Source organism: Oryctolagus cuniculus, chromosome 2, assembly GCF_964237555.1.
Source record: "Oryctolagus cuniculus chromosome 2, mOryCun1.1, whole genome shotgun sequence".
NCBI classification, from domain to species: domain Eukaryota; kingdom Metazoa; phylum Chordata; class Mammalia; order Lagomorpha; family Leporidae; genus Oryctolagus; species Oryctolagus cuniculus.
In genome coordinates this window covers 190,961,694-190,986,603 of record NC_091433.1, presented here as the reverse complement: position 1 = coordinate 190,986,603, position 24,910 = coordinate 190,961,694, and the positions used below count along the sequence as shown (strand labels likewise).

The 24,910-nt window shown below is 53.6% G+C and overlaps 1 protein-coding gene across 20 annotated transcripts in view; it reads left to right on the top strand.

Annotated features, from left to right (window-relative positions):
• LPIN1 (lipin 1) overlaps positions 1 to 21,359 on the top strand; it is a 125,094-nt gene extending 103,735 nt beyond the window's left edge. For all 20 annotated transcript variants that reach the window (XM_008254750.4, XM_051827807.2, XM_017340887.3 and 17 more), the window contains 7 exons: positions 1,273 to 1,399; positions 3,316 to 3,464; positions 3,909 to 3,995; positions 8,898 to 9,050; positions 15,196 to 15,310; positions 15,684 to 15,787; positions 19,016 to 21,359. In XM_008254750.4, the coding sequence (XP_008252972.1) occupies positions 1,273 to 1,399; positions 3,316 to 3,464; positions 3,909 to 3,995; positions 8,898 to 9,050; positions 15,196 to 15,310; positions 15,684 to 15,787; positions 19,016 to 19,175 (895 nt within the window). In that variant the 3' untranslated portion in view covers positions 19,176 to 21,359. The remainder of the gene's footprint in view (positions 1 to 1,272; positions 1,400 to 3,315; positions 3,465 to 3,908; positions 3,996 to 8,897; positions 9,051 to 15,195; positions 15,311 to 15,683; positions 15,788 to 19,015) is intronic.
• The last annotated feature ends 3,551 nt before the right edge of the window (positions 21,360 to 24,910 follow it).

Genomic DNA, 24,910 nt, shown 5'->3' with positions numbered 1-24,910 from the left:
GGATCAACCTGCGGTGACACGGGGCCATTCCATCTACATGGACCTCAGCCCTGCTCTGGCCCTGCCAGGGTGCCAGCGTCTGCTGTCCATGTGTCCCCTTCGACACAGTCACCTGTTTCCAGGGCGGTGTCACAGCGATTGCCCCATCTGCATCTCCAGCCCAGGTCACCGTGTTATGGCCGCGTAGGGGAAAGGCCCGTGAGAGCAGGGGCCGGGTGGTTGGCGGTGTCACTGATGGCTGGCACTGGGCGAGTGAGTATTGGTGAATGAGCTCCATTCCTCCAATGAGGGGCAGCTCATTCCAGGGTTGGGAAAAGCCAGGGCTCCGCACAGGAGGCACACGAGTGGTCCTGGATTGCAGGACCTCCTTCTTGAAGGAATGTCATCTCCACAACTCCACTTGGCGAATCCGGAACCTGGGCTGTGCCCCGCTGGAGCTTTGCAGGAAGGAGGGGCCCTGGGGCAGGGCCATACCTGCTTGGCGGCCTCAGCCTTTGTCTTTGGCCTACACCAGGTACTAAGCACTTGGTATAGAGGAGGGAAGACATTCTTAGTGGCCCTGGGAAACAGCCCTAGTACTGCTGTCCTGGGGACTGAACATTGCAGGGGACAACTAACTATGTGTCTGCTTTCTGCTCACTGCTTGAAGAAGTTGGGCCCGATGCCCCCTGCACTGCAGCCCCGTGAGCAGGAATGGCTGCAGGAGTTAGGGCACCGTCTGAGGGTTGTGTGGCAGGCAAGGTGGCACAGGCCTTTCTTCTTTGCTCGTGAGACAGCCTGCCAGGCTCCTGTCCTGTGTTCACTGGCATGTGTGCATAGATCCTGGGAGTGCCCCAGTTGTTTGGAATCCTATTTGGACAGAGTCCACTCATGAGTAGGGAGCTGATGAGGTTGGCCTTGTAGAAATGTAGACTTTTGGGGCTGGACCTGTGGTTCCAGATCAAGGGTGAAGAGAGATAGAGAGAGACAGTGTCTCCTGGGGCTAGGGTGAGTGGCACCATCACCAAGAAGAGCGTCTTGTTGGACTGACACGGGATGGTGATAGCTGGTGGGCAGGCAGGTGAGCGGGGAGAGGCAGCCCTGTGTGAGTCATGTGGGGAGATGTGTCGGGGTGCAGGCAGCCCCACTGGTTGACGCTGTATAGCCATGCGCCTCAGAGACAGTGCTCGGGAGAGGCCCGGCAGACTTGGTCATTGATTTCGGGGCTAATGCACTTTTAATGGCTACTCAAATGTGTCTCCTGATGGGCGATGACATCACTCTGTGTTCCAGAATAAAGCACGAGTCATCCTCCAGTGATGAGGAGCACGCAGCTGCCAAGCCGTCGAACGCAGTCCACCTCCCGCTCCTGCCCAGCGTCAGCTACAAGAAGACACTGCGGCTCACGTCAGAGCAGCTGGTGAGTCCAGGCCTCTCCACGGCCACGACCAGCTCCTGGCCACCCCGTGGTCACCGGCGTGCAGCCTCTGAGACAGGCGTGAATGTTGTGATGCGTCTCCCACTTCTGTGACCTGACACTTTCCATTCTCGGTGCACCTGCTACTCTCTGGTGACCTCCGACCCCTCCCTTTGGCTCCCCCCCTCTGCCCCTTGACTTCAGCACCCACTTGGGCTGGACCCTCTTTGTGGCTTCCCTTTTGCCTGCCGCCTATTTCTCACCATGTTTTTAAGCTGGGGAGGAGGGGCCTGGTGGAACGGGTTTAATCCCGAGACGCGAGTGGTGACGGCGGCATCTCTCTGGGGTGTTTTTCGTGTGAAGTCCCTTCCGTTGGTGGGGGGCAAGTGGCTATGATGGAAGGAATTTCAGGTAGCGAAGGCATTGTCTGTCACAGCGACCTCTTCTGTGTGTGTATGAGGTGCTTCAGGAAGTTCATGGAAGGCAGAATTAAAAGATAAGGTTTTTTTTGGTGTAAAAAATTTGAAATCCATGCATAGTTTTTTCATAATACGCATTGTCTGTGCACCTTCTGAAGACCTCTAAGATGTGCAAAGACCATTTTTTTAAAAAGATTTATTTTTATATTTGAAAGTCAGAGTTACAGAGACAGAGAGAGGTCTTCCCTCCAATGGTTCAATCCCCAATTGGCCACGATGTCCAGAGCTGTGCCGATCTGAAGGTATGAGCTAGGAGCTTCCTCCAGGTCTCCCATGCAGGTTCAAGGGCCCAAGGACATGGGCCATCTTCTACTGCTTTCCCAGGCCACAGCAGAGAGCTGGATCAGAAGTGGAGCAACCGGGACTCAAACTGGTGCCCATAAACCAGCTACACCATAGTGCCAGCCCCGTAAAGACCATTTACCATTTTCCATCCCTGAAGGCTGTTTGAAGCCGTGATCAGTGTGTGAGCAAACACGCCTGCTCTTGTGTGAATAAAGTCTTCAGCGTGTATCCTAAGAGGTGGTGGGAGTGGCATGGCTGTGGTGGTGTTTAATGGGGAAAGCCAGCTTGCAGGCCCAGAGGCCACAGCGGCCACGTGTGGAGCCTGACTGCCTGGTGTCACTGTCCCCCTTGACACAGGCAGCCCCTCAGCCATGGGTACACTGCTGACATTCACCAGAAGCAGGGTTTTCGGGAACGTCCTGCCCATGGGATGGGTAAGCCCCACGGAATCATCTGATCCAGCCCTGCCCAGGCCACCAGAGGTGGGAGCCAAAATTCGATAAATCTGCGACAGGCTGATTTTTAAGTTGAGAATTTTGTATGGCCCACGAAGGAGGCTGTTAGGAGGCCCTGGCTGCTGCACCAGGGTGTCATGGCAGCCAGGAGCAGTCCCGCCTGCTGAGCTTGGTGTGGCTCCGGGGAGCGGGGTGGCTGGTTACGGAAGCTTCTGGTGTCCGATTTGGGTCCACAAAGCAAGGAATGAAACAGCGGCGTTGGAAAGCCTCTGCACCCTCGGCTTTCGTGTCTCCTCGTGCCGAGGACCTCGTGTCCTTCTCTGAGACGGTGATTTGTTAGGTCAGGCCCTTCTGGGAGCCCGTGGTTGAACCCCCTCCAGGGCCCGGGGGAGCTCAGGCTCAGGTCGCCCACCTAGCCCCAGAAGAACTCGAGCAAGAAATGGAAAAGGAAGAATTACCTACACCGTGACCCCAGGGAGGGCGCGTTTTTATTTTATTATAGTTTTAATTTTTTTTTTAAATTTAATTCATTTTTCACAGATGCAGTGAGATTTGTAGATACAATTCTAAGATCATAATGACATTCCCCCCCAGGGTGCATCTTTATCAGAGTTCGAATCTGCCTGCCGTGGAGCAGAGTTCGGTTTGCCGCCGCCCTGGGCCTTGCCGTCAGGTGCACTGATAAGTGTTTATGTTTCAGAAAAGCCTGAAGCTGAAGAACGGCCCCAACGACGTGGTGTTCAGCGTCACCACGCAGTACCAAGGCACCTGCCGCTGCGAGGGCACCATCTACCTGTGGAACTGGGACGACAAGGTCATCATCTCTGACATCGACGGGACCATCACAAGGTGGGTCCCACTGACCTGGGCCATGGTAGCTCTCTCCACGTCCACGGGGGGCCCTTGCTCCTGGAGTTGGCACTCCCACACTCCTCCCAGGTGGCAGCAGGGGACTCGGCAGTACCAGGTCTGGTGCCGTCAGAGCCGCTCACGTGGTTTTAGTTCCTTGAATCTGGCAGCCGGAGTCAGGGCTCGGTCGTTGATTGTTTCTGTCTGGGGTGTGACCTCCTGTCTGGGCGCCTACGGTGAGCACCTTAGCTGAGTGACGGGCCAGCGCAGGGCCTGGGCAGGTGATGAGGGAGAAGGTGCCCTCTGTGGGCTCCATCTCGCTCCCTGAGTGTCCTTGTGTGATGACCCGAGCCTGGCTCTTTCCACCCAGGGAGGCATTGCTCAGGAGGCCGTGAATCTGAATGGACTTTTCATTTTATTTTTCTTGTTTTTGTCTTTATTTAGATCAGATACTCTTGGCCACATTCTGCCCACGCTTGGGAAGGATTGGACCCACCAGGGCATCGCCAAGCTCTACCATAAAGTGAGCCAGTAAGTACAGTGTCCCGTCTCCCACGCGCTGCTGGTGACGACACACTCGGAACCGGTCTGCCAGGCTCCGTGGGGCTTGCTCAGGGGGCTGCACCCAAACGTGGGCGTGGGTGGTGGTGGGTGGGGAGCGCTGGGTGCACACACAGTGCATCCGGGCACCTCCACATTTGAATTTGGTACGAGGAAATGAAGCAGTCGCCAGGAGAGAGAAGGTGGCAGTGTCCAGGCTGGGAGCCGGGCCACGGCAGGTGACCAGGTGGAGAAGTGGCCGGGGTGAGGGGTATCGAACGTGCTAAGCAATCTCCTGTAGGCCGAAACGTTGCGGCTTCTGAGGAAGTCTCAGGATTGGCGGTGCCGGGCCTCGGAGCCATTCAGGATTGTGTGCACCTGTGGAACATGCCGGTGAGTGCTAGAACACAGAGCAGCAGTCACCAGGGGGCCCCCGGTGGGCACGTCGCTGGGAGATGAGTTCCCAAGTTGCTGTCGTGGGTCAGGCTCCTCCCGTGCCTCTTCACTGAGACCTTTACATCAACGCCAGAGGCTTGCGGTAGCGTGCGTGTAGATGAGTGACACTGACTCGGAGAGGGGCAGTGACTTCTCATATTCGCATAGCTGTGGAGGCAGAGCTTGTCTGACCCTGGGCTGCCTGCCTCCAAGGTCATGGCTCCTGCTCTGCTGTGCCTCCAGGGGTTCTACTCCATCCATGCTGGCTCATGGCTCTGCACCCCGACCCACACAGGGCCTCCTGGATGCGTGGAATGTAGAGCTTAGGTCTGAGTCAGGACAGCCCCATCTCTCCCTGGGCAAAGAAGGGGAGGAAACTATACTTGGGGTGAATGTCAGGATGAGACTCTTAGTCCCTTGATGGGCAGCCTGGCATGTTCCCAGGGAGTGGGCAATAGGCCAAAGCTATTTCTGGAACTCTGTGGACACACGTGAATGGAATAGATGACCTACCCTTTAGTCATTCTTCTACCCGATGTGCACTGGCTGCCTGTTAGGTGGCAGGCCTGTGGCTGGTACTTGGTGTTTTCACGAACTGGACACAGTGGCTGACAGCAGGGGAGCAGTGTCGTGGAGAGAGGACCTCACAGCCCAGTGGGATTGCGAGCTTCGGTTTCTTCTTGGGTGTCTGGCTCATCGCTTTGACTTTTCTAGGGTTCACCTTTGAAAACTTAGAAAAGTTACACGTTTCATAAAAAAAACAAAAACAAAAGAGGCCAAGGTCACAGAAACTTGAAAGTACAAAGGTCCCTGTCCTACACCAAGCTAGTCCACTCCCTCCTGGTGGAGCACTGTGGACGGTCTGGCTCTGTCTTGCTGTACTTTAGAAACTCCATTCCAACCCCCTCCCTTGCCCTCACATTACGTATTTACATATCCTCCTCCTGTCTCCTTCTGTGTTAGGTTTACCTTATTCTTTGCAGCTGCTGTTCAGAGCTGTCATTCGGGCTGTGCCCCGTTGTGCCCTGCAATGAGCAGCGCCCGTGTCCGTGCTCCCCCATGCTTGCACTGTCCCTGGAACCAGCACTGTATGTATCACAGTATGGTACACACTGTGTGTGCGAGTGAGGTGGCCACACGCACTGAGGGAATACCGCCGAGAAGTCAGTTCCCACCAGTGGGATTGCCGGGCCATCGGACGCGCATGTGGGAAGATGGAATCAATAGTGCTGACTGGCCCGGGGAAAACGTCTCCCAGTGTTACTGCTGCAGATGGCAAACATGCAGGCCCCTTCCCCCGGCCGCCTTTTCCTTTAGAAAGATTAATGCACTCAGGAAGTGCTGCAACTTGTGTGACACTGGAAAGTGCATTTATTTTTAGTTGAAAGAAAGAAACCTGGGGCTGGCACCGTGGCTCACTTGGTTAATCCACCGCCTGCAGCACTGGCAACCCATATGGGCGCCGGGTTCTAGTCCTGGTTGCTCCTCTTCCAGTCCAGCTCTCTGCTGTGGCCTGGGAGGGCAGTGGAGCATGGCCCAAGTGCTTGGGCCCCTGCACCCGCATGGGAGACCAGGAAGAAGCACCTGGCTCCTGGCTTCAGATCGGCGCAGTGCTGGCCATAGCAGCCATTGGGGAGTGAACCAACAGAAGGAAGACCTTTCTCTCTGTCTCTCTCTCTCACTGTCTATAACTCTACCTGTCAAATAAAAAGAAAAAAAAATAAAGAAACCCTTCTGGGTCAGTATACCCTGCAGATCACAGCCTAAGTCATCCTGGGCCAAGTCTGCTGCCCACCTAGTCTCTTCCTGCCCCCTTAGTGTTACACTAAAGAGCACAGTCACGTCTTTCTTCTTTCTTTTTTTTTTTTTTGGGGGGGGCGGGGGGTGTTGGTTTGTGTCTTACTTGGATTTTCCCAGAAAGGAGATCCTCCTGAAAACAAAACTGTGTAGCTTCCCAAATAACCCTGATGGTCCTTGCTCCAGATTGGCTGGTGTAGACCACGTGAAAGCCACGGAATCCTGTGTCCTTTGGTGGAGGAGTCTCGGGTGACGTGACCTGGAGCCCAACAGTTGTATGCCCACGGAGCTGGGTGTTTGTTGCCCGTGCCTCCCAGACGGGCGGGTCGTGTGGCCCGCAGCGATGGTCAGGGCTTCCCCAGCAGCCTTCTCGGCTACAGCTTGGTCATGGCCTTCAGGGCCTCCGCGCTCAGCACTTAACAGGAAGAACAGTGTGCATTCCTGGGGGTGGCAGTTCCAGGTCTCAGGCTGGTGCTGGCTGCTTGGTGTAGGGGACATCTCAGGCCTTCTGCTCTGCCCTGCCTGTGTTCCCTTTCCCCTCCCTCCTGTGCAGGGAGACGGCCTACCCTCGCCTGCAGCCTGCTTTTCAGTGTCTGCGTAGCCTTCGCTGCTTGGCCCAGGTGCTGCAGTCCTCCCGGAGCTGTTCCAGGCCGGAAGCCGTGACTTGAGGCAGCTGCCACCTCCTCCTCTCAATTGCTCCACTTTCCTACCTGGTTGGATATATACATCTTTGCAGTCATCTGACCAGGCGTCAATGTCTCTATACTTACCGAACATGACTACTTGTAGGGATTGGGACCAGAGGTGAAAGTGAACTGAGTTTAGAGTCTTGTTGCTCCTCACTCACGTGTTCTGGTCTCTCCTCGGAGCCCTGCTCTATCTCCAAGAGCGGTGGAGGACCAAGGGCAAACCTCGAGTGTTTGCGGCACCCTTTGCACGGGCATCCCCATCTGCTTGTCTCCTGCCCTGTTTCCTTGTGGCTGGTGTTTCCCTCGGCACTCCCTGCCCCTGCAGGGTGGGGCCGTGTTGTGTCTGGTGCACCGCCCCTCCAGCCAGTGTGGGGCTGGGTACAGGAGTGCCCGGTGAGTGTAGTTGAGAGACAATGGAAAGAGCCTCAGACTGTACCTTCTGTGGCCGCATCCCACCACTGGTCTGTCTTCTGTCTTGTCCCGTTCTGACAGGGGCTTCCTGCACGGGGCTCCCCCTGAGCGGTGGGTGGGGCCCGCGTGGGCATTGCAGGGAGTGTTCCTTGAGAGGGTGAGGCTCTGTAAGGGTAATTCCTGTCACAAGTGTCCCCTCCTCCTCCACCCCCCATGTTAAATTTCCTGGTGGCCTTAGAAGCAGAATGCTCGCATGGCGACAGCAGATCAGTGCCAGGATCCAACGATGAAAACGTATTTGAAAATCAAATTTCGAACAGAATTAGCATCTCAGACCGCTGCAGGTGGCACTTTTAGGGCTTTGATGTGAAGAGCTGTACTCAGAAATACTGATTTTTTTAACAAGATAGCATTAATTAGACAGTTAAAATATGAAGATGTTTAATTCAGAAGGTTACTTGATTTTCAGATGCACGCCTGTATTCCAAACAAGCTGATATTTCTAGATGCTTTTTGTTTTAAAACTTTCCTGTCTTCAAGAACATAGTGTTAAGCAATTGCAGAGATAGGTCTCTCTGGCCACCATGAAATATTCACAGTGGAACACTCAGCTAGGAAGTGGATGGCTAGTGTTTGCTCCCTTAGCAAATGTTCCCAAGCTCAGGCACTGGAGTTACAGCCAGGAACGAGACAGGGTCCCTGTTGTCACAGATTGATGTGGGAGATGGTGTGACCAGGTGATGTGACCTAACACTAGCTGTAATGCTATGTGGGAAACTAAGGCAGAGCAAGGACCAGCGCCTGGCTGAGGGCGGACAGCGTGTGTTTCTGGGCAGAGAGTTGGGAGAAGGGCCCTCCTGGGGAGAGATTTGAGCAGAGACCTAGATGTGGTGAGGAAGCAACCGGGGATGGTGTTGTGGGCAGAGAAATGGCACTGACAAGGGCCTGGTGTGGAAGTGAGCAGGGCCAGGGGGAGGGGTGAGGACATTGTGAGGTGGCCAGGAGAGAGGGGTGGGGCAGCTGGGCAGGCAGAGAAAGCGGTTCCCAGACTTACTGGCACGTGAAGAACTAGGATTCCATCTGGGAGACAGAGCAAGCCCCGGGAGGTTTTGAACCTGAGCAGATGGAACTTTTAAGTGCCCTCGGGTGCTGTGCAGAGCCCTGTTGGATGTAGGGAGGGGACTCAGGGCTGTTGTAGCAGTGGGACCGAGGCTGGTGGTGCTGTGCCCAGGGTGTGGCGTGGAGGCTGTTCTGAGGCCGAGCCGCTGCACCTGCTGGTGGGGAGGGGTGGGGTGGTTGTGAGGAGTGGCAGAAACCCAGGAGGCCCCCTGCTTCTGGCCTGCCGCCAGGACTGCTGTTTGCTGAGGTGTGGGAGTGACTTTGATTGTGGAGAAGCTGTGCCGAGACATTCCCTTGTTGCCTACGAGGAATGTGGAGATGGCAGTCGGAAGGAAGGGTTTGCAGCCTGTGGCTTTCATCTGTCAGGGAACTGGCACCAGTGCCATTCTTCATGGAACAGAGCCGTGATGCCATTGACTGGGGGCTTCTGTCTGTCTTTCAGGAATGGCTATAAGTTCCTCTACTGCTCTGCACGCGCCATCGGGATGGCAGACATGACGAGGGGCTACCTGCACTGGGTCAACGAGAGGGGCACGGTGCTGCCGCAGGGGCCGCTGCTGCTCAGCCCCAGCAGCCTCTTCTCTGCCCTCCACAGGTACTGCGCCGCCCTCTGCTCCCCACGCAGGGGTCTCGGGACTGCCCGGCCCTCTGTCTTCCTCATTGCAAGTTTTGCAAGAAACACTGCTGAACTGGGCTCCTCTGTCCCATATCCACGTATCATTGTGGGCACCAGAAAAAAAAATCTAAAACTCAAAAGCAGACCTGGCCCCCAGCACCAGCCTTCATGGGCTCAGCATGGCTGTCGGGTTAAAGCCCAGCCCCAGAGCCGACCTTGACTTCCACTCCAGTCACATTTCTGCTTCTTACTGAGCTGTTCGCACTTTGCAGATGGTCTTCCCTCCGGGCGCCTGTGCACTTGCTGGTCCCTTTCTGAGGCCCTCTCCCTGCCATCTCCCTGAGTGGCCTGGCTGGGTCTTAATGGCCTTTGGAGAATCCACTCATGCCTCCTCTCTCAGGGAACCTAGACCGTGGTAAGGGGCCCCTCCACCGACCACCACGTCCACCTGGCCTTGCTGCCTGGGTCACTTGATCTGAATGGTGCCCCCTGGACCACCAGCTGACTGCTGATTGCCCTCTTCCCATCACCCTCCTGCCTGTTTAAGCCAGTGGGATCAGACTGCCCGTGGGCCAGTGAGTCCCGGGGTGGGGCAGGCTGACACTGGGCTTCCCCACGGCTGACTCCTCTTGGAACACAATCTTTCATGATCAGCTTCAGGGCATGGGTCCCTGCTGGACACAGGTGCTGAGTCTTTCCCTGTGGCAAGGGGCAAGGCTTTGGCACGAGTCTGCCTGGATTTGAGGAGCCAAGGAACTGCTTGCTGTTGCCAGTCGTGCAAACAGCAGAAAGATCTCGGTGGAACCAAAGAGCCGTGTGGATTCTTGAGTCGTCTTTAGGGCAGGGACACGTTGACACCCCTGCGTGATTCCGTGCGAGCAGCAGCCCCCCCCCCCCCCCCCCCCGTAGTAAGAGCTCCCACACAGAAACTCATGCATTCTGGGGTGAAAATGTAGGCGACACCTGGTGTGTTTCAAGTCCTCAGAGCTGTCTTGGCAGCATAGAGCGCCGCAGAAATCCAGATTCGACTGGAGATGCGTCTCCGAGCTCTGCTCACAGTCTGCCCAGGCCTCTCCTTGGCATATGTCAAGTTCAGGCTTTGCCAGGCGAGAGAACAAGTTCATAGGATCACTCTGACATCCTACTCCGAGAAATAAATCGAATGTGATCCATTTCAGTATTTAAATATCATTGTCCAAGATGTGTTACTTTTTCCCTTTGACGAATTACTCAAAACAGCGAAACCCCACCATTTGGATGTCCTCTTGGGAGATAGAGGTGCTCCTGGTGGCTGGCCTGAGGCTTGTCCAGATTGATGGGAATGGCTGCCACAGGTACCGGTGATCATCATTAGCAAGGTGCAGCTCAGCTGGCCCAGTGCCGAGCCTACGGCCTTGCTGTGAGTTGGAAAGGAGGAAAGGAAGGGCACCCGGGGGGTTTGCAGATAGCACGGTTGGCAGGAACAGGCCGTGCACCCAGATCGGGAGTGGGAATCAGGCCTGCTTGCTCTGATCCTGCCTGGCTCCTCAAGAGGCTGCAGGGAACCAGGGAGGGCAGGTCTCCCCTCTCCTGAGGCTGTGGGGAACCAGGGAGAGCAGGTCTCCCCTCCTCTGAGGCTGTAGGAAACCTGGGGGGCAGGTCCCCCCTCCTCCAAGGATGTGGGGAACCAGGGAGAGCAGGTCTCCCCCCTCCTCCAAGGCTGTGGGGAACCTGGGGGGCAGGTCTCCCCTCCTCCGAGGCTGTGGGGAACCAGGGAGGGCTGGTCTCCCCTCCTCTGAGGCTGTGGGAACCAGGGAGGGCTGGTCTCCCCTCCTCCGAGGCTGTGGGGAACCAGGGAGGGCAGGTCTCCCCTCCTGAGGCTGTGGGGAACCAGGGAGAGCAGGTCCCCCCTCCTCCGAGGCTGTAGGGAACCAGGGAGGGCAGGTCTCCCCTCCTCCGAGGCCATTTCCTTGGCTGCCAGATCAGATCGGATTTCAAGGTCTCCAGGGTTCCTGCCGCTCTGAAATGCTGGGATTCCAGGAGCTGAGCCTGCACAAGGACGCGGGGAGCACCCGCCCACTCCCAGCTCTTGGGGAACTGCTCCCTTAAGCTGAAACATAGAGTTGGGTCCTGTGGTTCTCTCCGTGACCTTCCCTGTGTGTCGTGGAGGCAGAGCTGACCTTCCCTGTGTGTCGTGGAGGCTGAGCTGACCTTCCCTGTGTGTCGTGGAGGCAGAGCTGACCTTCCCTGTGTGTCGTGGAGGCCGAGCTGCTCAGGTCGTGCTCACAGGCCCTCTGTTAGCACAAAGTACGTTGCTCCTTAGGGCAGGGAGGACTGTGCTGATAGGCAGGGTGACAGCAGACCCCGCAGTTCTCCGACTGCAGGCTCCGGGCTCCGGGCTGAGCGGAGGCCAGAGCTGGCCTCTCTGTCTCTCTGGGACAGAAGAAATTCGTCCTCAAGTAGCTTGGCTGTTCCTCTGTGACTTGGGTGAATGACTCATTTGTTCGAGGAAAATCATTTGCTCTCGGGTGAGGCAGGGGACCAGGGACCAGGGACTACAGATCTCCAAGGAGACAGGATCCGCCAGGGAGCAATGGATACTACTCCCAGGGGACCTTCCCAGCAGCCCTTGCCACTTCCTCCCCGGAAGTCCTCACTCCACCTGGGGCACCGGCAACCTGGAGGGGGAGAGGCTGAAGCAGGCAGTGGAACTTGGATGGTGTGCCCGGGTGGACTGCAGTTTGGACTCACAATTGTAGAGTCACTCGTGTTATCCATAAGGGTCCTGAGATGTACAGTGTACAGCCTGCATTTTGGTGGTAAGGAGGACGCTGAGCCCCTAGCACAGAGCCAGGAGCAGGCCTGGGGTCTTTGGACTCTTGGTTGAGTACTCCATCCTCTTCTTCCTCCCCACCAACAACATCATTGTCTACATGAGTAGGTACAGGAGCATATTTCTACATGGAACGCAAGGTGAAGGATTATCACAGTGGCCCCCAGGGTGCCTGCCGCCTGGTGAAATACCCTGACATTGCTTTCAACTCCAGTCCCACTGCTCTCATCGCCCTGTCAGTGGTAACCACTGGCCCCGAATTGCATTTTCATCATTCCTTGCTTTTCTCAGTAGTGGTGTCACACACAGTGCGATCCTAACCACTGTATTTCATGATGAACATGTGTGAATTTCACGGAAGAGGAATCATGAGTTCTGGAGCTTGCTCTCCTCACTCAGTGTGATGTTCCCAAGATTGCTGAGTGCAACTGCAATGCATTCGCCTTTACTTCTCTGTTGTACCTGGTTGTCCGACCTGCTCCTGTTAGTTTATCCAGTTTACTCTTGTAGATTTTCTAGATTTTCCTTGTGTGTGCTGCACATACCCACAGTTGGTCCAAGGTTTGTCCTTAGGAGAGGAATTGCTAAGCCGTGGAGTACACGCACACATAGCTTTGTTAGGTTATTCCAACTTGCTTCCCGCAGTAGGTGAGCCAAGTTAGGCACCCGGTAGCAGCTGATAAGTGTTCCATTTGTGCTGCTTTCCTGCCGACACATTTTCAGACTTTGTGCCTGTGTGCTCGTCTGCTGGGTGTGAACTGCCTCTTCTCGCATGTTTATCGGCCATGTGGGCTCCTCCTTCCATGAGGCACCTGTTCAAGTCTTTCTCCTGTTTGCTTTTGTATTTGGAAGAGCATGTAATGTATTCTGTGTACATGTGATATGAGTACTGCAAATATCTTTTCCTAGTTTACAGCTTTTGAGGAACGCACATTCTTAATTCCAGGAGCGAATGTTTCTGCTGTGGTTTGGGCTTTTCTATGTTACAGCAAAGGCTTCCTCGGCCCACAGTCATAATGACGATGTCCTGTGTGTCACCCTGAGGTGTCGCTGCTCACATTCGGGGTCTGTAATCTACCAGGAACTGGGTTAGTTAGCTAGAGTGAAGCAGGAGTGGGAACTAATTTTATGTTTCCTACACTGGTTTTCACTTGTCCCAACATCATTTACTGAAAACATTGTCCTCTCCCTACGGCTCTGCAGTGTCATTGTAGTTGTAAATCAAGTGTCTGGTGATGTTTGGTGGGCTGTCTGTTCTGTCTGTTGGTGCAGGGTGAGAGATTTTTTTTTTTTAAAGACTTATTTATTTGAAAGACTGAGTTACAGAGAGACAGGGAGAGATAGAGAGAGAGAGAGAGAGAGAGAGAGAGAGAGAGAGAGAGGTCTTGCATCTGTTGGTTCACTCCTCAAATAGCTGCAATGACTGGGGCTGGGCCAGGCTGAAGCCAGGAGCCCTGAACTCCATCTGGGTCTCTCATGTGCGTTGCGGTGGCCATCTTCCAGTGCTTTCCCAGGCTCATTAGCAGGAAACAGCATTGGAAGTGGAGCAGCTGGAGCTTGCACTGGTACTTACTTGGGATGCTGGCACTGCAGGTGGTAGCTTATGCCGGTCCCAGGGTGAGAGGAATTGAACAGCACCCCAGAGTCTTAACTCTGGTAACCTTGGAAGGGTCTCACCTTGCCATCATGAGGAATGTCCTGGCTCTGCCTGCCCTTTGTTTTCCTCTGTAGCTTTTAGGGTAAAGTTCTATAAAACCATGCAAAAATACGTTGCAAGCTTGATTAAAATTGCAAGGACTCTGGATCATAATACTACTCTATCAGGTCAAAAATATGGTCTGGGGTGGGTGTTCGGCCCAGCAGTTAAATGCCAATTAAGTTGTTCACATACCATAATTGGAGTGCCTGGAGTCAGCCCCCAGCTCTGCTTCTGATTCCAGTTTCCTGCTAATGCAGACCCTGGAAGGTCTGGTTGAAGTACTTGGTTTCCTGCCATGCATGTGGGAGACATGGATTGAAGGGCAGGCAAAGGCCCGACACTTCATGATGGCAAGGTGGGGTGCTGCCCAGACTGCTGGGGTTAAGACTGGGAGCCCTGGGTTGAGTGCCTGACTCCTGGCTGCAGCCCAGCCCAGCCCTTGCCATTGCAGGCTTCCAGGGAGTGAGTCAGCAGACGGGAGTGCGTGCTGTGCCTGCGTGCTCGCTTGTTCTCTCTCTCTCTCTTTCCATCTCTCGGCCCCTCAAATAAATAAATGAAAGAAGAAAGAATGTGGTCTGTTGACTTACTAGGTCAACTCTAATATTAATAAAGTTATGCAGTTTTAATTCTGAAGTCTGGCACATCTTCTGTTAAGTAAATCCCTAGATATTTGATATTTCAAAAATCTGTTTAAAGTACTGTTACACAATTTTAGTTTCTGCCTGTTTCTAATGCATGACCATGCAATGGGTGTATATACATTGATTTTGGTACATTGAATTAACATTATTAAACTTGTGTTAATTCTGATGATTCATCTGCAGGTGCTTTTTAAAAAATATGGAATTTTTGGTAAATAATGATGTTTTTTCCCCTAATCCTAATAATTTTTTCCCAATAACTTTCTAATAACTTTTCTTTTTCTTACCTTCTTGCTCTGGGTCAGACCAGCAGCACATTGTAAGTGAAGTGCTCAGACACTGCCTTTGTTTCACTTCACCGTTAACAGGGTGTGTGCTGTAGATTTTTGCGTATATCCTTCTTTTCTGGTTGAAGAATTTTCATCCTGATACTGAACTGTATCAGATGCCCTCTTTGTAGCATCTGTTAGCTGATCCTCCTTTTCTTCTTTCATCTGAGAATGTATTACATGACTTCAATTGACTTTGAACTTGGAATCACCATTGTATCCCTGGAGTAAACCCAGCTTGTGTGTGTTGCTGTCCTTTGTCCATGTGCCTGCATTAGAGGTGTTGCCTAGGCCGACAGGAGAGATTGGCCACACGCAGCTCACCCTGTTCTCCCTCAGCTTTCAAGGTTGTGTTGCCTCATATAGTGAGGTTGGAGATGCCCGCTCTTGTTCTCTGCTCTGGAATTCTGTGTCCCATAGGTGACCAGTAGAACTCTTTGGTGAAATGATTGCTCCTTGGTGTTTTCTTGGTGGGGAGAATTGAAAATACAGATTCACTGGCTGTGTTGTGCTTTCCTGGGGTGGCTTAAGGAACCCACACAGTTAGTTTGGAAGATCTGGAAGCTTGCTTGAAATCCAGGCAGCTTTGACTTAAAAATTAGTTTGATGCTAATGATTCTTTGACGATTGATTGTTTTGACAGAGAAGTGATTGAAAAGAAGCCAGAAAAGTTTAAAGTCCAGTGTTTAACAGACATTAAGAACCTGTTTTTCCCGAATACGGAACCCTTTTATGCTGCTTTTGGAAACCGACCAGCGGTAAGTACTAGATTGGGTATCTAATAAGCGTTCTGGAAAGTTCTGGAAGTTACTTTTTTGAGAGCAGTCACCTGAAAGCCTAGAATAACGGGTACAGCCAGATTCACATCCTATAAGAAATAAACTGGAAAATAGCTACTTGCCTACAACTCTGATGACAAGGAGATTAAAAATTGTTTCATGGCCTCTAGTTTTCTTTGAAGTTAACTAGTGGGTTTGAGGCCCAGAGAGGAAAACTCGCTGAGTAGTTTCCCATGGAAGCATACTCTTAGACTGCCCTGCTCTGGTTAATGGAGACTTGATAACAGTACACTCACGCAGAAATATGCACAGTGGCCTCTTTTCTCTAATGAATCACCTTCCCCAACTCTAGGATGTGTACTCATACAAGCAAGTAGGAGTGTCTCTGAACAGAATATTCACCGTCAACCCTAAAGGAGAGCTGGTGCAGGAGCATGCAAAGACCAACATCTCATCGTGAGTACGGCCCTGTCCCCTGTGCTCCCCGCACAGCGGCTCCAGCCCGCAGCCTGCCTTCTGATGCTCGGCTGCCCGCCTTTCAATCTTGGATTCCATAAGGAATCTTAACTCCTTGCATTTTGTCCAGAAACTGAACTTTTAGACAGAACCCCTCTGGGTCTAAAATTGAAGCCTAGTGGTTGGATTCCGCTACCAGAATGGAATGGAATGAATGTGAAAACCAGTACTTTAGATTTGCCAAGTTAGCTCTGAAAGGCTAGAGTGTCCATTAGAAATGTGACCACACTGAATCTGTGGAGCTGTATTTAAAGACGAGAAACTGTATCACTTCACTTACTGTTTCTTACCGGAAACATGGCTGTGTCATTGTGGTGCCCTTGTCATTTTGGTCACAGCTGTCTCCCTGGGTCAGAGGGTTGAACCGGATGCCTGTTTTTCTAGAGGCCTCCCAGTGTGCTGTGGCATCAGTCTTGGCTCTACCACCCCTCAATTTGGTCTCCTAACTTCTTACAGAGTGGGGAGCTATGACCCCTGGGTGACACCAGCCCAGGCCGACCGTTGTCACTTTGCCTTGTCTGTGTCACAGCTGCACTTCTTTGGGTCTGGTCTGAGAAGGAGCCTCTGGCCTGAGTGACCCCAGAAGCCTATGCAGTCCTCTTTACCTGGAGGTGCCAGACTGGGGGCATTTGGTTCAGGCAGGTTCCCATGGGTTGGCTCCCTGCAGGTATCCCCTGATGGTTTTGGGTAAATTGGAGATCCTTTTTTAAAACAAAACAAAACAAAACAAAACAATTTATTTGAAAGGTATGGTTAGAGAGAGAGGGGGACAGAGAGATGGATCTTCTATCTGCTGGTTCACTCTCCAAATGGCCACAACTGTCAGAGCTGGGCTAAACCAACGCCAGGAGCCAGGAGCTTCCTCCAGGTCTCCCACGTGGATAGCAGGGGCTCAAGCACTTGGGCCATCTTCCACTGCTTTCTCAGGCCATTAGCAGGGAGCTGGACCTTGGATGGAGCAGCCGGGACACGAATGGGCTTCCATGTGGGATGCTGATGTCGTGGACAGCGGCTCTGCCCACAAGGCCACAAAGGAGATTTAACCTCCTTGGGGTACACTTTCACTCACAAGTTGCTCTCTCTCCTGGGTGGATTCTTCTGCAGTTTACATAGGGTGGCCCTGGGCCACACTGAGCCCCCGGGGATGCCCTGCAAGCCTCTTGACCCATCGTCAGGCTGGGGCCCAAGCGGTGCTCTAGGTGTGTGGCGTGAGGCGGGGATGCAGCCAGGACCCTGCTCGTCCTGCAGCAGGTGCCAGTGTTGGGCCACAGACACCACGGCTGGTGGCGCCCCAGCAGGAACTGGAATTCCCTCTCCTTGCTTCCTGTCAGTGCCCTTGAGAACCTCCGTTTGTAGATTCCAGTGGGTTTCTCTGTAGGGTCAAAAACTGGCCAATGGATACTGGCCAGAAACAGAAGTGGAAGGCGTGGCCTCAATGTGTGTGCCCTCAGAGAGCCTGTCCTGGAGGCCCCCAAGGTCATTCTGTCCACTGACTCTGGAGTTAGGGTGGTTTGCCCTTGGCCTGGCCTGGAGCTGGGGCTGTTCCTGTGAGAGGAATTCTCTGCCCCTCCCTGGGAGCACACCTCTCTCTGGCACTGATCTGGGTATAGCATTTTTTCCCTCTTTTTTAAGGTTTATTTCCTTACTTGAAAGGCAGACTGGCAGGGGACAGGAGAGACATCTTCCGTCCACTGGTTCACTCCCCAAAATGGCCTCAACAGTGGGGACTGGGGCCAAGCACCTGGGCCATCTTGTACCATTTTTTCCCAGGTGCATTAGCAGGGAGTGGATTGGAAGTGGAGCAGTTGGGACTTACACTGGTGCTCATATGGGATGGGGAGTGTCAGTGGTGTGTAACCCGCTGTACAATGCCGGCCCCCCAGCACAGCTGGCTCCAGGGCACGGCCTTCTGTGTCAGGCTGGTGCCTACCCCTGGAGCCTGGGGCCACCCTCTGACATGTCTGCGGAGTCCAGGGCCCTGTCGGCGAGGGCTGCTCAGGGCTCTGCCTGTGCGCTGAGCGTCAGCGCCATGAGCTCTGCCCAGCCCAGGAGCTCCTCGGTGCAGGGTCACCCAGAGGCCCCTTAGAGCCCAGGAGGGAGCGAGCGGGTCTGGCTCTGGTGCCTCAGGCAGCCTGGCAGGGAACTGCGCCCCTTGGGGACGGCCCCTCCCATAGCCACAAACCTCAAACAAATAGGCCTTACAGCCAGGAGGTCTTTTAAAAATTTATTTGTTTTAATCCCCAGCAAAGACATAATTCTTGGTTTTCTGTTGAGAGATTTCCCCCATTCCGTGCAGGCATGCCGCTTCTCCCACGCCCTCGGGGGCCCTTTATTAAACACACACACTCGTCCTCGTTGCGTGCGTTATTTTATGCCTCAGAACACGCTAATTCTTGGAGTTTGGATTTCGAAACCCCTTTCGGTTCTTAGCAAATTGGAACTGGAGAGAGGCCCAGTGAGTGTCACGGAGGAGTCCGAGGGCGAGTGGGAGGCCTGGGCGTGCCAGCCTCTCCCCCCGGAGGTGCCCGGGGGTCTGGAGAGGTGCTTCCGGCCTTAGAGAGCCCTGACTACCAAGCGCAGAGGGCGAGGGGCGCTGTAGGAGCTTTGAGAAATCCCGCTGCAGCCCAGCTCCGCGCCATCAAGGGCCCGCGGCCCAGAGCGGGCAGCACACTTGCCCGAGGTTGCACAGCAGGGCAGGTAGCACCCGACCCCAGGTCTCCTGACGGTGGGGGCAGCAAGCCCGTGGAATACCCGGGTTTACAGTACTTCATAGCTGCCCGCTTTGCGTGGTTTAACTGTCCAATCGGCGCCATGGCAGTTTTCCTCTCCCTCCCCTTCAGTGCAGGGTTGGCGGCTCAGAGGGGTCAAGCATTTTCCCGGCGGCGTCACAGAGCAGCGAGCGAGCTGCAGAACCCATGGCCAAACCCCAGGAAGCACCCTCGTGGGCGCCCCCAGGGTGTGCCTGCCCATGAGCCGCCCCAGGCCCCGCCTGGCCGCCGTCGCCTCTGCTGGCGCTCGCTCCCCGCCTGGCCCTCGCCCGGCCTCTCTCGCGCCCCTCTCTGGTTTCCGGGAGAACCCGGGGCCTGGCCAGGCGTGGCCGGCCCGGCGTCCTGGGCCCTCCGCACCCCACGGGCGGGCGCCACGCTGACCGCGCCCCTCTCCCCGCAGGTACGTGCGGCTCTGCGAGGTGGTGGACCACGTCTTCCCTCTGCTGAAAAGAAGCCATTCTTCAGACTTCCCCTGTTCCGACACCTTCAGCAACTTCACCTACTGGAGAGAGCCGCCGCCGCCTTTTGAGAACCAAGACGTCCACTCGGCTTCGGCGTAGCAACGACCCGGCGGCTCCGGCCACCTCGCCTCTGCCTGGGCGTCGCCATTAAAGGATAGGTTGCGGGGACCCCGCGCTGGGCTCCGAGCCTGATTGAGGGAAGCCACAGGCTCTTCTGCCCGGCCGCTCAGGCCGAATGCGCGCGCAACCTCCGTGAGGCCCCCGTCTGCCCCGGAAGTACTTGTTCCGGGCTGCCCCGGAAGTCCACTCGCGGTCGCTGTGCATTGTGGGCGTCCGCCGCTCGCTACCTCCTTGCTGTTGGCTGCACACGGGACGGTTGAGCAGTGCCGGATGGGCCCGGTGTTCAGTAGGGTAGGAGGTCTATTTCCGTGAGGGTGTGCCTGGCCTCGGCCACGGTGTTCCCTTGCCGCGTTTGCTGACCGGGGGAAGAGCCCTGCCACGCGTCTGGCTGTGAAGATGGCCGTCAAGGTCACTGGCATGTGGCCCCCCCATTTGTTTTTTGGTGGCTCAAGGCCGGGATATTTATGCCTTAATGTACCTGTGGCGGCCGTTATATTTAGAATGCGCTGTGTCTAGCTCTCGGTAACCTTGTAATGCCTTAAACTGAAAGGAGGGTGAGCCCCTCGGGCAGCACGCCGGCCGCTTGGCCTCGCGGCGTGGCGTGGCGCTGATCACGTGCCCTGGCTCTGGTCACGTGGCCGAATGGGGACGACGTCGGGTCTCACCGGGAGTGCCCGGACGACGCTGGCTGGTTGTAAGAGAGTTTGTTTCAAGAAGCTGGGTTCTATTCTTTGTAGATGTTATTTATTACTTCGGTTGGGTTACCGAACAAGCGTTTTAGGTCATATTCTTTCAATTACAGCTGTTGTTAGTATATTAAAAAGCTCTCTGTTTGACTATCCCAGGAGGCTTATTCTGTGTATCTGATACACTGGAATTTATGAGTAATTGATTTTTTTAGCAGCCTCTTCCACTCAAAGACAGATGAATAAGTAATAATTTGAGTGACATGCTTTAAGCCGATGGAAGGCGATTCTCTTGTCAAGTTCTGTTTGTAGCAAGAACAATGTGAAAAGCAAGAGAATTATTTTGGTAACAGATTTTGCTTTACTTTTTGAAGTATTATTTTTCTAAAGAGTGTTTTCCTCAACCGACTGAAATACTTTCCTATTTAAATTTCCCTGTTCGAGTCACAGGAGGCAAAGCAGAACAGCTGGAGGAAACATTACTCTTTCTGTGAAAGAGAACGCAGAGTTGTTGCCTCGTTGTAGTTGGTGGGCTCTGTCGGCAGCGCGTGCCTCTGCTGAGCCGTCAGCACGGCGCGCAGGAGGCAGACGTGGGCCTTGGTTTACGTGGATACGTACATGCAGATTCTCTTTGGGAGATGCTAGGAGTAATGAGACATAGTCCTGCCTTAGCTCATTTCTTTGGGCCTTCTCCCAGGGGCCTGTAGAGGCTACATTGTTTCTGCCACAAGGTTATTTTTGAGTACTTTTTAACTGCTCTGAGCTAAATATAAAACTCATGGGCCTACAAAGGCTCGAAGGCCTTCTGCCCTGCATGCGGGAGGAGCTCTGACCCTGAGGGTCGGTGCCTGTCCTCTCCATTGATCCTCTGTGGACCCGTAAGTGTGATGAACCTTTAACTTCCCACACCACAGCACTCCTGCACAGGGCATGCCTTCCAGAAAGTCACAGTCTCAGATCTGTCAAGTTCAGTGTGAGCCCTGGCCACTGAGCAGTGTTAACACCCGCCTTGCGGCTTCCAACAAGGTTTGTTTGGGGGCTAGCTACACCGACGCATCTCCAAGCTGGTTTATCCGTGTATACATGAATGCCACCCAGCGACCCCCTGCCCCCCAAGGCCGCATGCTAGAATGCTGTGTTTGGACCACACATGTCAGAGGTGCCCAGTGGAAGTGGGTCACTTCATAGTGACCGGTTGTCAGATGCTTATCACGTGGGATGGGAAAATGTATATACCTGGTGTATTGAAAAGAATATACCTGGTACACTGAAAACAAATGATTACACTTTCAAAGTAAATTTCCCTTTCAATTTGTAGGTTCAGTTCACCACTTTGAACATATTTTACTTACAGTATCTGGTCTGTATTTGTGTATGCTGGTGCAATGATAAAAATCACTGTAAACTTCATTGTATTGTGCTGGATTCAAAGCTAGGAAATATTATAATAAATGAAACTGATGAAAGGCTTCACTGACATTTGAGCATGTGTAGTTTTTTTTTTTTTTTTTTTTTTTTTTGGATAGTATTTACTTGAGCGAGGCAGAGAGTCAGAGAAAGTAGTAATCTCCCATTATCTTCTGGTTCAGTCCCCGAATGCCCGAACTGCTGGGGCTGGGCCGGGACTGAGCTAGGCGCTGGGAATGCAATCATGGATGGCAGGGACCCAGTCACTTGAGCCATCACAAACTGTCTTCCACAGAGCTGGGTATACTGGGATACAGGCATCCTAACTAGATTTTTAAAAAAAATTTTTTTAAAATTTATTTGAAAGGCAGGGTGACAGAGGGAGGGAGGGAGAGAAAGACTCCCATCTGTGGGTTTATTCCCCAAATGGTTGCAATGACTGGGGAGGGGCTAGGGTGAATCCATGAGCCAGGAATGCCCATCTGGGCCTCCTACGTGGGTGCAGGGACCCAAGCATTTGGGCTGTCAGCCGCTGCCTTCCCAAGTGCATTATTAGCAGGGAGCTGGATCAGAAACAGAGCAGCTGGGACTCAAAACAGCCCTCTTAGAAGAGACCTGCATTGCGAACGGCAACACTTGGCCATCCCCTTAACTGATGTCTCTAAGTTTAGTTTTTGGTAAGTTACTAAGTTGCTGGTTTTCTGGTGTGTGCTATCAAGCCTCGCATCAAACCGATCCTGTTCTGAGCATTTGTGTCACTACCTGGAGTCAGCAGTTGGTCTGCTGTGGATTCAGTGCTGTGTGTGGGGAGGACGGAGGGCTGTGCCTGCCCGGCGGGTGCTCAGGAGCAGGGAGTTTCAGTCAGATGCTCTCTAAGTGCTCCCAGGGCCCTGCCCAGGTGTGGTGTTAACTCCTGGTGGTTCCCTTTCCTCAACCTGTTGTCCTGATATTTCCGGACTTCGGACTTATCTGTAGGGTACCCTAGATGTGTTTTCATTTCAAAGGCCTTGACTGGTTCTGTCATGGAAGCCAAAACTGTCATAATTGTTGTTGATTCTGTGTGTCATCCATGTGGGTGGAGACTTCTGTTGGTCTGCCGGCTCAGCCTAGGCATTTTGGAGTAAAAGGAAGAGCATCGGCCTCTAGATGTTGCAAACATAGCGGCAGCAGCTCCGCATGGGGCATCTGTGGGGTTAATGCCTGTGCATCTTCAAAACAAAACAGACCAAACTGATTTCCCTGAACAGCAGCACAGGGTTATTCCAGCTGTGATGTCAGTGTGCAGGTGCTCTTACCCGTGCAGTGAGATGAATACAAGCTCGTGTCTGCAGCTGGCGGATGCCCCAGCGCCACCCTTGCCTGGGTCTCTCCTCCTCCCTGGGCTCTGTTGGGTTCCCTTGTGGGAGCTGTTCTGTGAGGGAGCTGCTTCAATAGCGTAGACCTCCCCATGTCTCAGCTGCCAGCCCTGTGTATTGAAGGTGTTGGGATAGCACCACCCTTGCATTGGAGGCTCAGGGGACAGATGCTGGGGTCATTGCTGGCGGCTATGGGCCTCAAAATGCCCTTTCCAAAAAAATGCGTGTGGTCCTCATACCGTCCTGGAACCAGAGCAGTAAAAAAACAAAACTAAACCAAAAAACCAGCTTCTAGAGTCTCCGTGTCCTTGCTCCAGCAGGAGCTGGGTCCCATCCAGCTATTCTGGAGAGAGTTGCCCCCATCACCCCATAGCCCCTCACTTGGCTGCTTCCCCTGCTGCGTGTTTTGTTTCCAGGCTGTGGGAGCCATGCTGTGCCCCTCTCTGAGGATAAGGTGGGAAAAGGCCACGGGGGTTTCTGCCTTGCTGTTTTTGACCCCTCCTGCCTCCTAAGCACTGAAGGAGGCCGTGTTGCTTCTACTGAAAACCAGGCAGGGACTTGATACTGGAAGGAAACTGGAAAACTGCCAGGAGCTAACCTAGGCGTCTATGGCCCTGAATGACCACCGGGGGGCACCATTGGTTTTGGTTTGGCAGCACAGCCTTTTTAAAAAAAAGTGGTCTGACAAAGGCCCCCTCCTGGAAGTCAGGGAGTTGGAGACCAATCAAGTGTGGCTTGGGCTTGGGTAGAGTGGAGGGAGTTCTTTCAGGGGGCCTGTTTTTGGCACCAAAGGGCCTCCAACTGGCACAGCCCAAATTTCAACATCACTGGCCCTGGTTGTTCAGATCTAACAACCAAGCGTGGCCTCCTGCTCTGTAGCTCCAGCATCAAGGAGCTTGGTGGGAATGCAGATTGTTGGGGTGAGTGTTTGGTCCCGTGGTTGAGACACCCATGTCTCATTTTGGAGTAGCTGCATTTGAGTCCTGGCTTCAGTTCTGATTGCAGCTTCCCACAAATGCACGTCCTGGGAGGCAGCAGGCTTTTGGCTCCAATAGTTGGCTCTCTGCAACCCAAATGGGAGACCTGGATGGATTACCCAGCTCCCAGCTTCAACCTGTCCTAGCCCCTGCCTGTTGTGAGTATTTAGGGAGTGGAGCAGCAGCTGGGAGATGGCTCTGTGTCTCCGTCTGTGTGTCGTAGTGAGAAGTCCTTCAGGGGAATTCTATGCTTGTTCACAAGTCAAACACAGACTTTAGATGGAGTAAAACCCCAGGGCTTAATGCATCTCCAAAAACAGCTCCTATCTGAGTTTCATGTGGCCAGGCCAGGGCAAGCAGTAACTTCTCGGAGCTCCCAGCAACCTGAGACCTCAGGAAGCCACCGGATGGATCCTCTGGCCTCAGCTGCACTCCTGAAAAGGAGCTTGGAAGCCCAGGACAGGTGCTCATCCTAGTCATGGGGTGTCGGTGTGACCCTTTGATACCTTCCCAAGGACCTGAGATGGGGGCCTGACCAGAACAGAGGGGATTCCAGGCTGGGCAGCGGGGGCTGGGCTGGGAGAGTGTGCGAGGAGGAGCCGACTCAGGCTGTGCCCAGATTTCTAATGGCTGCTTTCTTCCTCCAAACTGTCGGAGCCTCGAGGTGCCTGTCCTGGTGCCAGGGATCTTTTCATTGGTGCAGGAAGTCCATTCAGCCCGGCATTGCCTTTAATGAGTTTTGCAAGCAAGTGGCCTCTTCCTGTGACTCATTCTGCCTTTTGTGCACCGGAGATTGTGGTTTTGAGTTTCACTCTGGAAAGGAACCACGACTGCTGCTGCTTTCTCCGCCTGGAATCTGAACAAGTCACATTCATTTTGCAACAAAGCCATGTAAGTGGAGGAGCAGCCAGTCGTCATTTCTCCGATGGTGAAAGCATCCTTTTCCGAGATGCTCGAGGGAGCCAGGCTGGGGAGAAGCGGTTTACACATTCGTTTGGAAGCCGCCTGTTTGTCCTCCCCCAGTGGCTCCCTGGTTTCGCTTTTGTTCTTTGTCTTCTTGATTCATATTTCAGGGAATCCCCAAAATAAACACTGCTTGCAGATTGAGTTAGGCTGATGCCCTTGCTTTGATCGAAAGAGACTGAATTCTGGATTAAAGTTTGGGTTTTTCTTTCATGGAGCACACAAAAGATGATGGCAATAGGTGTAATTCCTTGTGCAGTAAAATGTTTACTTTCCTCAGAAGTCAGCTGATGGGACCCACTTAGCTACATTCTTGGGATTAGGGA